Source organism: Typopeltis vanoorti, chromosome 5 (assembly GCF_054136105.1).
Source record: "Typopeltis vanoorti isolate ZY-2024b chromosome 5, IOZ_Tvanoo_1.0, whole genome shotgun sequence".
NCBI lineage: Eukaryota > Metazoa > Arthropoda > Arachnida > Uropygi > Thelyphonidae > Typopeltis > Typopeltis vanoorti.
In genome coordinates, this window is record NC_143553.1 from 34,247,022 (window position 1) to 34,260,231 (window position 13,210).

The following is a 13,210-nucleotide window of genomic DNA, read 5'->3' on the forward strand; positions in this document are numbered from 1 at the left end:
ATACATATATATACTGTTTGCTAGTGTCTGTAGTCTATAAATTTTCAATTTGTCTTTATAATTAGTATTCCACAATCCTGATATCATTTTTAACACTCTCCTTTGCACTCTCTCTCTCTCTCTCTGTATCAGAATCACAACAGAAACCTGCAGACCATACCTGCAAAAAATAGTCTAGGTGAGGTCTTATTAAGGCCATGTAAGGAGGCAAAATGACCTCCTTATCTTTACATGTGAACATTTGTTTCAGCATTGCAATTATCTTTTGATTTGTCTTTGCAATCTTTGCTATATGGCTCCTAAACTTTAGCTTCCTATCTATTAACACTCCAAGATCCCTAGCCTGTTCAGTTTCTTCTAGCATAATCCCACCAATATAATATGACACTGGATATCTAATCACGGCAAAGTGCATGACGTTACATTTACTGACATCCATTTTTCCATGCCCACAATTCCAGCCTATTCAAATCATTCTGCAAGTACTTCATATCAGCAGCATTACTGATTATCCTACCTATCTTTGCATCATCAGCAAATAGCTGTATGTCACCTGTCAAATTCTTCCCAATATCATTAATGTACAGATTGAATAACAGTGGACCAAAGACTGATCTTTGTGGTACACCAGTAGTTACCTTAAATCTTGCAGACTCACATCCCTTGAATACCACTTTTTGATATTTGTCAGTCATCCATCCTCTTATCCACACCAATATTTTATAATCCAAACCCATATTTTCCAATTTATGCAACAGTCTTCCATGCTGTAATATGTCAAAAGCCTTATCAAAATCCAAAAGTATCATGGTGTATCCATTCCCCTTGTCTAGTTCCATGGTAACATTATTATAGAATGTGAGCAAGTTGCTAAAACGTGATCTTCCTTTAGTAAACCCATGCTGTTCACTGCGAAGTAGAGATTCACTTCATAGACTCCTGGATGTAGTAAAGGAGTGAATCTGTCCTTAGGTGAGCATCCATTCACCTAAGGACAGATTCACTCCTTTATCACATCCAGGAGTCTATGAAGTGCCCTGTTCATGTCATTGAGCCTACTATGGACAGATAGGAAGAACTGTGGACATCCGCCTCAGTGAACACAAAAAATATTTCCGGCACTTTCGCTATGTTTCTGCAAGTCGGGTCTGGCAGACCATGCTTTGGATAACCCGGCACACAGGATCAATTGGAAAAAAAAAAACAAAAGTACTGCACAGAAGCTTCTACAAGTCAGAGAGGTTGTTCCTGGAATCAACAGAAGCCTTGAAACATACTCCAAACCTTAACAAGTATGGCTGTATAAATCTGCCAAAGATTTAGATAGGAGGAAGAGTGGTGATATGATAGAGACATACAAGTTAGTAAGGGGGTTATTATACAATTAACATTGAAGAGGGTTTTTCATAAAATGGTGGGAGAATGGGGGAGAACAAGAGGTCATCCATGGAAGCTATATAAGGAAGGTGTGAACAAGGGAGTGAGAAGCAGGTTTTTTGCAGTTGTGAATGATTGGAATGCCTTGCCTGAGAGTGTAGTGGCTGCAGAGAATTTGAATGTGTTGAAGGCATGGTATGATGAGCTGTGTGTATGACAAAAGGGACCTACTAGATGAGTTTATGAATCCATGGGGTGTTAGGATAATAATAATAATAATAATAATAATAAGGGTACACATGGTTTTGTGAATGATCAATCTTGCCTTAGTAATTTGCTTATTTTTTATAATAAAGTGACAATGGAGTACGATAAAGGAAATGGGTTCTCAGTAATATTGCTAGACTTTGCAAAGGCATTTCACAAGATTTCACATAGAACTGTATTGGATAAATTGGAGCAAATGGCAATAGATATGAAAGTAGTGATTTGGATTAGAGAGTGGGTAATGAGCAGATATCAAAAAGTGATTTATAGAGGAGTTGAGTCCAGCAGGTAAAAATCCTGCAGGAAGACTTCAATAGGCAAGCAGTATGTGCAAAGGTAAATGGCTGTCAGTGTAATGTGGCCAAGTGTAAGGTGATGCACTTTGGAAAGAAGAGATCACATGGTATGTGCTATATTGATGGAACTGAACTTCAGGAAACTGATGAGGCCAGGGATTTTGAGGGATTTGATTGCTGCCTGGGAATTGAAGTTTAAAGGGCATATTGCAAAGGTAACCAATACAGCACCTCAGATTACATGGTTGTTGAAGAACATGCTAACAAGCAAGGATAGAGAGATTATTGTTCCCCTTTACAGCCACATCTGGACTACTGCACACGGATCTGAATTCCCAGATTTTGTGTGGATGAAGAAATGGTGGAAAGGATGCAGAGGCAAGTGACAAAGCCTATTAACTGTTCCGTATGAGAATTGATTGACAGTCTGTGAGTTTCAAAATCTAGCTATTAGGCAAAAAAGAGAAGATATGATAGAAACATTTAAGTTATTCAGGGGATTTTATAGGATTGACACTGAAGACTTTTTCAGCACATATCAAGAAGGGAAAGAACAAGGAGTCACCAGAAGAATTTGGGTAAGAGTGTGGTTAGCCATGGTGTTAGGACTTCTTTTTTGCTTGGAGAATGGTGAATGAGTGGAATGGGTTGCTAGAAGTGGTTGTGAGTGTTTCATCATTGAATGAGTTTAAAGAGTGGTATGATAGATATTGTGTCAATAATTCCTGGTGTGTGAATAATGGATCGCCTATGATGAGTCTTTTGAATTCATGTAGATGCCTTTATAATAATAATGATGAAGATAATAATATTAATAATAATTTATAATCCCTTCCATATTAAGCTGGTAAAATTCCTTCACTGACTTGATGGTATTTATCATATCACCTCTTTTCCTTCAATCCACCAAATTTTGCAATCTGCATTCCTTCAACCACTCGGCATATCCAGCATTCCAGTATCATGATATTAGTCATCTTTTCCTGGATACTCTTGAGTGTTTTTACACTACAATGAAAACTAGGCTTTACACAAAGGTACCACAATTCCGTATCTATACATGTCAATCTATTTCTTAGCAGCAATATGATTTGGAGTGTTTCACAATACTTGCAATATGTTCTCAGAATTTTAGTCCACATCACCCCAAGATCCTGAATCTCATCCACTTCCTGAAGCACATCTCCAAATACATTCAAATGCAAGTTATCCACCTTATTTAAATCCTTCTCTCCTTTCATCAAACATTCAAACCATTCCTCATGGACAACCTGTGCACTGACTCATTCGCGATCATAACTCTCAATCTCTGCTCACCTTTATCATACCATGGCAGTATTACTAACATGGCAGTGTTACTAACATTCTTAATCTTGGCAGCAGGGAAACACAGTTTTGTCACATTCTCTTCAAACGCTCCTCTTATCAGCGAATCACTATGCAAAATTTGATCCATATTCTCACACTTTCACTCATTGATACTCTGCTTTTTCTTCCCTTGCATCTCCTCCTTCTGTTGTTTCTGTGTCATACTATCTGCTAGACATTTCTCCAACCACTCCAACCATTGTATTGAATTAATACAGAGGGGATTTTATAAAAAGAGTTGAAGTCGACAGGGAAAGAATCAGAGACCATCTCTTCTGGTTGTGTAACAGTGTAGTGAAGAAGGGTGTAAAGAGTAGATTATTTACATGGAAAATTGTGGCTGAATGGAACATGTTACCAGAATATGCTGTGAATGCATGGAGTGTTAAGGACTTGAATACGATATATATGTTGTTTGTTGATGGCCCTCCCATGATGAGTGTGCTGACTCCACAAAGAGTGCGGTAATAATAATAATAATAACAGCGGGAAGGAGTGATGACAAGAGGCCATCCCTGGAAGTTACGAAAGGAAACTGTGAGCAAGAGGGTAAGGAGTGGTTTCTCTGCGTGGAGGGGTTGAACCATGGAATGCATTGCCTGATGGAGTGGTGGGAGCGAGAACGGTCAAAGAGTTTAAAGAGTGGTATGATAGACTTTGTGTTTCTTAGAGGGGGGCCTTCCCTCGATGAGTCTTGACAAACTTTATGTTCTTAGGAAGGACCTCCCACAATGAGTCTTTTGACTCCATGGAGGCCTGAATAATAATAATAATAAATAATAATAATAATAATTATTGTTATTATTTTTTAACCTCCATGGAGTCATAAGACTCATCATGGAAGGTCAAGGCTAGACTACACAAAGTCTATAATACTACTCCTTAACTTATCTGCCATTTACACTTTAACCACTCTGTCAGGTAATATATTCCCTATTCCTACCATTCTCCATGAAAACTTAGTTCTTACCCTCTTACTCATACTTCCTTTTGCAATGCCAAGGATGGCCTTCCCCCTTTATCTGTTTCCTTCCCCTCCAGCTCTACCGTATGAAAAATCTCTCCAGTGTCAGTGATAACCTATCAACATCTTAAATGTCTTTATCATATCCTCCCTTTGTCTTCTATCTCCAAAACTCTGTAGTTTGTGCACTTTCAATCTGTCTTTATACCCAACATTGTGCAGTCCTGATATCATTTTCATTATCTTTCTATCTACTCTCTCCAAGGTTACTTCACTCCTTTTAAATCCTGGTGACCCGATCTATATGCAGAAATCCAGATGTGGTCTGATCAAAGCTTTATAGAATGGGACTAATATCCTGCTATGTCTCATGTTCAGTGTCTTCAGTATTATTATTATTATGATTCAGGATCTCCATGGAGTCACAAGTCTCATTGTGGAAGGCCCACTCTAAAAAAAACAAAATCTATCATACCACTCCTTGAAGTCATTCACAATTTGTGCTCTCACCACTCTATCAGGAAATGCATTCCATAGTTGCTCATGATTTCCTTGCAAAACTTCCAGGGATGGCCCCCTTCTTATATCTACCAAACTTTGCAGTCCACATTCTCAGTCCATTGCCACAACTAACATCGTACAGTTCTGATATTATCTTTGTTATCTACCTCTGCACTCTTTCCAAGGTTAATTTATCCGAATTCAATTCCTGGGGACCAAATCTATGCTCAGTAGTCCAGGTGTAGTTGGATGAGGCTTTATTCAAAGGAATGACAACTCTTTTATCTCTAATGGTCAGCATCATGAGTATTACAGCAATCCTCTAGGTTACTTTGCAATAAGTTCCCTGAATTTCAGGTTTCTATCAATCATCACTCCAAGAACCCTTCTCCCCCCCACCACTTCCTCCAGTGCCGTTCCTCCAAGAGAGTATGCAGCCTCTCGTTGATATATTATTATTATTATTATTATTCAGGCCTCCATGGAGTCAAAAGACTCATCGATGGAGGTCCTTTCTAAGAAACACAAGTCTATCAAGACTCATCGAGGGAAGTCCCTCCTAGGAAACACAAAGTCTATCATACCACTCCTTAAATGCATTGACTGTTCTTGCTTTCACCACTCCATCAGGCAATGCATTCCATGGTTTAAACACCCTCCATGCAAAGAAACCACTCCTCACCTTCTTTCTCACAGTTTCCTTTCGTAACTTCCAGGGATGGCCCCTTGTCATGACTCCTTCCCGCTGTTCAACCAAGCGAAAGAACTCCCCAGTGTCAACCCTGTAACCACCTCTCAACAATCCCAGAATTCAAGACTACATTTAGCTGAATTAAACTGAAATCCCCATTCATTAACCCATCTGTCCAGTTTTTTCAGATCTTCTTGAAGGGCTACCACATCTGCACTATTACTAATAACCCTTCCCAGCTTCACATAATCTCCAAACAACTGAATACCCCCCCCTGCAATCTATTGACAATGTCATTGATATAAAAGTTAGACAATACATATCCAAGTACTGAGCCTTGTGTGACCTGACTTGTAACCGTCTACTTCCTTGATACTGCTGCCTCATACACAACTCTCTGATACTTATCAGATAGCTAATTCCCAATGGAATTCACGAACCTGACGTCCAAACCCATGTACTGCAACTTAAACATCAGCTTATCATGTGGCACCCTATCAAAGGCCTTTGTAAAATCAGAGAAAAAAATGGCATAATATGCCTTTCCCTCATCAACTGCTCTTATCACTTTACCCAACAGTGTGATTCTTACACAATCATTCCTCCTCCTACTGCCACATAATGAAAGAATTCCATATGAATTCTTTCATTTTTTTCTTTATTTTCAGATTTTCTTTGGATCTCAGGGTCAATCTCTCTCTCTTCTCATATTCCAGTTTTGCTTTCCTTACCATACTAATCACACTTCTGGCCTGAGTCTTATATTCTTCATGCATCTGCTTTCCACCCATTTCTTTATATCTCTTCTATAACCTCTTTTTTACCTGAATATTGTTTGATATTGTTTGTCATCCACTTTATACCAAATTTATACAACTTGCCATTGCTGCTAATAAATATTCCTTCACCAGTTCCCAAGCACTGATGATACCTCACCATTTCATTTCCTCCAGCCATGGAACTGCCTCAAGCTCATATAATTTCACATACATTCCTTTCTCTTTAATACTCCTGCATGTCTATTCATTGTCCAAGTCAAAACCACATGCTCAATGTATTCAACTTTGGAGAGAGATGCAAGCTCAGTTATAATCAGATCTTCTGATTATAACTGAGCTGGCATACCGTGGCCAAATCCAAAACTCTTGAATGTTATTTTTCTTCCTTCTACATCATGCTACCTAAGACATTTGTACCTCAAGAATTCCAGAAATCTCTCTCTCCCCTACTACCTAATTCAGTTTCCTCTTCCCAATTTATACAGCTCTAGTTAAAATCTTTCATAACAATCATATATTTCTGATATACAAGTACAAAAATACTACTTGATGATACAAATAGGAAAATATTACTTGTATATTGTAAATATATGATTTTTGCATTACTTCAACTTTGGTATATCTTCTAAGTCTGACTCCCACTGATGAGACCTCACTAAAAGGTTGAAACCGATCTGGGTAATGACCGTCCCATAATGCATGGCATTATGCACATCCTAAAGGAGATATTTTGCATTATGGGATACTAAGGCAATTGATGTGAAGTCATTAGCCTCTCTATACAAGCACTTAGTCATGAAGATACAAAATGTGCAAACTTTATTTTCTTGCACTTGGATAAAGGATTAAATCAAGAATGTAATTTCTTGGCATGTATAGATTATATAGTGGTCCAAAGACTGATCCCTGGGGTAAGCCACTGTCATCTTAAATTTTGCAAATTCACATCCATCATATACCACTTTTTGATAACTCTGTGTATGTGCTAACCATCCACTTATCAAGACAAGAGTTTATATTCCAAACCCGTATTCTGCAGTTTATGAAGCAGCTTTTCATAAGATATCCTATTAAATACAAAATTTAAAAATATCATAGTGTATCCATTCCCTTTATCCATCTCAGCTGTAACCTTATAAAATATTAGCAAATTGCTAAAATATTAGCTCCTATTGGAAAACCCATGCTGTTATTTGCAAAATATAGATTGTCTGTCAACCCATTTCTGTATGTGAGTTCTTACCAACTTTTCTGAAATCTTCACTACTATTCCAGAGATACTGATAGCTCAGTAGTTAGACACATCAGTTTTTGCCCTACCATTTTATAACTGTACTATCATAATTCTTTCTATTCCTATGGTATCTTGCTTGAGCTGAAACTTAAGTTATACAAACATGTCAAAGGCCTAACCAATTCAACTGAATATTCCTTTGGCATACATGCTGATATCCCATTTGTCCCTATTGCCAAATTCTTATCCAGGTTAAGCAACAACTTTTCAACCTCATTCTCATACATCTCTATCTCTTCATCCAATGTACTATGAACATGGTGCACAGTGCTACATACACCTGGTGGGATGAAGAGATATAGGTGTATCTTAGCAAAATGAGCACTCATTAAATTAACAGTCTCATCAACTTCTGACACAAAAGTACCATATATTCATGCTAAATGAATATAACATGTTATTAATAGAAATACGTGATAATTTAGATCCATCCTTATTTCATAGATGAATGTATAGAAACTTTAATCTATACATTCATCTATGTATTCATCAGCAGTTTTCAAGATTAGATTAGAGCACATATGATAATACCATTTTTGGCATCAGAGTTGCCTTGACTTGTACCATGTAAAAGAGATGAGTTTTGCCCAGAAGCCAGCATGTTTGCCTTTTATTAATCCATTGATTAAGTTTAACTGGCCAAACACAGATGTTTTGAACTGATGGTTCTCATCAGAGACCAGGGAGAAACCTTAAAAGAGCAAAACCTTCTGTTTAGTACCATAGCAGTACTTTAGTATATCTGTTGAGTTCAAGACAGATTTCAGGTTAGTAAAACCTAATCAATACACTAATAAAATGTAAACATATGGACTTCTGGGAGAGCTTGTGCCTTTTAAGTAGTGCAAGCCGAGACAATTCCTATGCCCAGGACTGTATTCTCATAATCTCTGGTCTGTTTTCAAAACTTTCTGTAAGTTTCTCATTCAGCTATGAAATAAGGTTGGATCTGTAATATCCCCTATTTCTGTTAATTTATAATTGCCAAAATAAAGCCTTTTAGACTCTTCTTTTTAACAGTCTGTGAGTTTTGGAAGAAAACTCACACAGGCTGTTATATTCATGCAAAGTCACACTATCATCCAAATAAAAAAAAATTAAGACATTTAAGACCTTAATACATTTTGCTCTTGCTTTGCATTCTACAGATGACTTACTACATAAATAAATGCATTAGATCAAATTGACCTTCTTGATAAATGGTTTCTGTGAAGCCTTTAGTAATAAATTGATGTCACTGATTAAAAAAAGGGTATATTGTGCGAGTTCTGTTGCCACTGGCTACACGCTTCCCATGCAAACATAGACAAATCGGTGCACAAGATTTATTGACCTCAACCAGCCCTTCTGTTCACTGTGCCTTCTTTCTGTAAAACAGCTGCTTAGGCAAATGACTCGAAACTTCGAACAGCACATCAATGATCCAGAATATGAGCACTAGAAGCTAAGCTCAAACTAATTGACAATCAGCACCACAACGCGAGTTCACCCTTGCCTGCGAATGAACTCTGTGACCTAGTTGCATCAACAGTACACGACGCGATGGAGGTCAAAAACAAAAAATTCAATCATGTTATTTTTGAACCTTCTAACAGAAAATGGAAAATCACTAGAAGAAGACATTTTCAAATTAGCGAAGAATGCAACATCAACTCTAAAAATATCGTCAGGAGCCATCATTTTGCACCCATAAATCAAAGAAAGGATGGAACGAACTTTCCATGGCTCTTAAAAGTGACTTGTAACATGCTGATAAGCACATCTAAATTAATAAAAGCGATTAACAAGTTCAAAGAATTTGTCCCCAATCACATATATGTGCTCAACCAGACCTAACATTTGCTCAGAGGGAACAGTCATCAACTTTGAAAACGACTAGAAGAAAAAACTGAAATCTCACCTCCCCACACCACTATTCATCTCAACCTTCCAAACCACACACACTCTTTAACTCCTTTCAACCCAAGGGTGGCATCTGTGCATACATCCGCTCTGACATACCTTGCCAGAGAGCACCCAACCTAGAATTGTCCAACTTTGACCTTCTGTGGTTGAAAATATCTCTTCTCTACTCAATCAAATTCATTTGCTGTCTCTATCGCTCCCTAATGCAACCAACCAATCTGAGCTCTTTAATTTCCTCGCCTTAAAAATTGATTTTCTCCAGTCACACTTTCCCAGCAACAAAATCATCCTCCTAGGAGATTTTAATGTCCACAACACCAACTGGCTTTCCTCCTCCAGTTGTATAGATCTTGCAGGCAGAGATGCTGAAACATTTGCCCAAACCACTCTCCAAAAATACCCTAGATCTCTTCCTCACCAACGACCCTGGTGAAAGTAGTGGGCCCCCTGGAATTCTGACCACTATCTGGTATTCATCTCCTCCCCCATGCAACAAACCTTACACAGCCACTCCCATACAAGAGTAGTTTGGCATTATAACAGTGGTGGGACAGCCTCTGTGACTTCTATGCATCATTCCCATGGTTGGACTGTTGTTTCTGGCCTTCCAACCCAAACATATGCACTGAACTTATCACCAAAGTAATCCTTACTGGAATGGAAACACATCCCCCACGCTACTCTGAATTGCCATTCCCTAACTAAACCCTGGTTCTCTAAAAGATGTGTCAAGGCGGTACAAAAGAAAAACCAAACATACCACAACTGGCTCAAATCAAGAACTCCAGTCTCCTTTAGAGCATATACTCAAGCTTGAAATAGATGCAAAAAAGCAATCAATGCTTCTAAAACAGAATTCAAAAGAGCAAAACCCTTAAGCTTCCAAGAGCTGCCAGCCTGGTTGGCCAAATGGTTAGTGTATCTGCTTTCCAGCCAAAAAGGCTGCAGGTTCGAATCCCACCATGGGCATGGATGTTTGTGATTGTTTGTGAAAATGCTAGTGGTGGTGATGGGCAGTAGATAGCATTGGTGTAGATGATGATGGTAATTGTGGTTTGTTGTAGTTGGTGGATTGAGTGGTGGAGATGGAGAGTTGTAGAGTAGGTGTCCTCCTTTGATGAGTCCTTGGACTCCTTGGAGGTGTCATGTAATAATAATAAAAAGCAGAAAATTAGCAGCCTGTCCAAATGGCAGCCGAGCCTTTTGGTCTCTCACCAAAGCAAGTGGTTGTAACTTCTGCCCAACACTATTCCTACCCCTATCATACCCAGATGGCTCAATTGCATCATCATCCACAGAAAAAGCCAATCTCCTGGCTTCACACTTTGCTTCCAATACATGCATAACCGACAATGGTAAATGCCCCCAACCATTCCAGATGCTCAACATACAATGTCCCCTATATCCTTTTGCCAGGAAGAGATCAGAAAAATACTGTCTAAATTAGACACACAAAAAAAGTCTCTGGTCCTGATGGCATTCCTCCAGTTGTCCTGAAAATTTGTGCACCAGAATCCCACAGTCTGGAAATTGACCTATATTGAACCCATTCCCATGGCAGTAACTTATCGCCCAAGAAGGGCGATAAATCACTGCCATCCAACTACTGTCCTATCTTGCTCACCTCAGTTCTGTCTAAAGTAATGGAAAAAATCATCAATTCCCAACTCCTACACTACCTTGAAGGCACCCACCTAATAAACGACCACCAGTATGGATTCCGTCACTGCTAATCAACAGGAGATCTGCTCACATATGTCACCCATCTCTGGATAAATGCCATGGAGAAGTTTGGTGAATCTCAAGTGGTTGCACTTGATATCTCCAAAGCTTTTGACCAGGTCTGACACAAAGGCTTACTAGGTAAACTACCATTGTTTGGTCTGTCCCAGGACTTCTGTAGTTGTATTGCCAGCTTTCTATCTGAATGCTCACTATGCGTGGTGGTCGATAGTTCCATATCTTATCACCATTCAACTAATGCTGGGGTTCCACAATGGTCTGCCTTTTCACCAACCCTCTTCCTGCTATATATCAATGACCTATTTCAGTTGACCTCCAACCCAATACACAGTTTTGCAGATGATAGCACATTGTACTCCTCCCTTTCATTTGATAAACCTCACTCTACACAACTCAACTCAACCTACAGAACATCAATCACCACCTCCCTCAATTCTGATCTCCAAGCCATCCTCCAATGGGACTCAGATTACCTTGTTAACTTCAGTGCTAATAAAACCCAGTTCTGTCTTATCTCTCATAAAAAAGAACCATTTTCTCCCAGTATTATTTTTGACAACACCTAAATTTCCAGACAATTTGAGATTTCTCTTCTTGGAATTATCCTGACATCAAGCCTCTCCTGGCATAAATACATCACAACCATTGCATCCTCAGCTTCTAAAAAAATAGGATTTCTCTTTCGCTCGAGACATTACTTCACCCCTGAACAGCTGTTAACTTTATACAAATCGCAAATCCACCCAGCTGTTGAATACTGCTCTCACATACGGGCCTCTAAAAGCTTCCTGAAAATGCTTGACTCAATACAGAGGAGAGAATTAGACTTATGATCCATCTCTTTCCAACTCACTTCCCCCACTTTCGTAGAGATGTTTAGTTTCTGCACTATGTATATTCTACAAGTATTTCCATGGAAAATGTTTATCCGAAATAGCATCAATAATTCCCTCACTCGGTACTAAGCCTGTTGAAACACATATATCTGCCACCCAACATCCTTTCACAGTACACCTTGAAACCCATGGAACAAGTTTCTTTTCCTCCTCCTCCTCCTTCATCCCTGCTACTACTATACTGTGGAACAGTCTTTCCCTTGATGTATTTCCCAAGGAATACAATATACAGGCTTTTAAATCAAATGAAAACAAGTTTCTCCTTTCCCAACCCACTACCCATATACAGTACTAATGTATTATAGGTTGATCAACCAACCTCTCATGTGCGGGCTCAACATAAAAAAAAAAAAAAGAAAAAAAAAACTTTTCAGCTTTCAACAGCTATAGGATTTCTGCCTCTTCTTCTCAAGAAGAAATTACACATCTTCCACTTTCCCTCTCTAAAGGAATATCTGAACATATTGTTAAAATATTAAAGCCTTTCAACATCTATGTGGCATTTTCATGCCATATGAAAAATCTCCACCTGTCTCTTGCACCAAAAACAAGTTTCATCCATTTAATTTTCCATGTATCTACCACATCCCATGCTCTTGTGGTCTATTTTATTTTGGACAATTTGAAGGAACTTCCTTTGTCTATCATGAAAAACATAAATCTTATATCTTGAACCTGAACATGCTCTTGAACCTAAACATGCCTCTCGTTCATCCCTGCTCCTGCTGTACTGTGGAACAGTCTTATTTTATTATTGGTTATCTGTTTCTTTTATTTCTAGTATTATACCTGTTTAATGTTCTTCCAATTCTAAGACTGTATAGATGTTTCTGAAACCAGTTTTGTGATATATTCTCATGGGCCTGGTCTAAAGTTATCTAACTTGCAAATTGTAGATTGGATACTGCTGCTCTAGTCTGTTTTTTAGTACAAACACCACTCATTATTATGATCAGGAATATAGGCTGTCAATATTGCAAAACATAACAAGGACTTATATTGATATTTGGTTTCCTCGTGGTTAGTATTATATCACAAACACAAGCTGGTAACTCCATCAGGATTTTAATCCTTCAAAAAAAGATCCCCCCCCCCCCCATCCTTCCTCTGTGCAAATACTACTTTGCTA

The 13,210-nt window shown here is 38.5% G+C and overlaps 1 protein-coding gene across 1 annotated transcript in view; it reads left to right on the plus strand.

The window, feature by feature from the left end:
* The window catches only part of LOC150106305 (rho-related BTB domain-containing protein 2-like), a 363,993-nt gene that overhangs the window by 48,329 nt on the left and 302,454 nt on the right, over positions 1-13,210 (plus strand). The window contains 3 exon segments of the mRNA XM_090392338.1: positions 1,370-1,372; positions 9,547-9,566; positions 11,306-11,327. Coding sequence (XP_090248464.1) covers positions 1,370-1,372; positions 9,547-9,566; positions 11,306-11,327 — 45 coding nt within the window.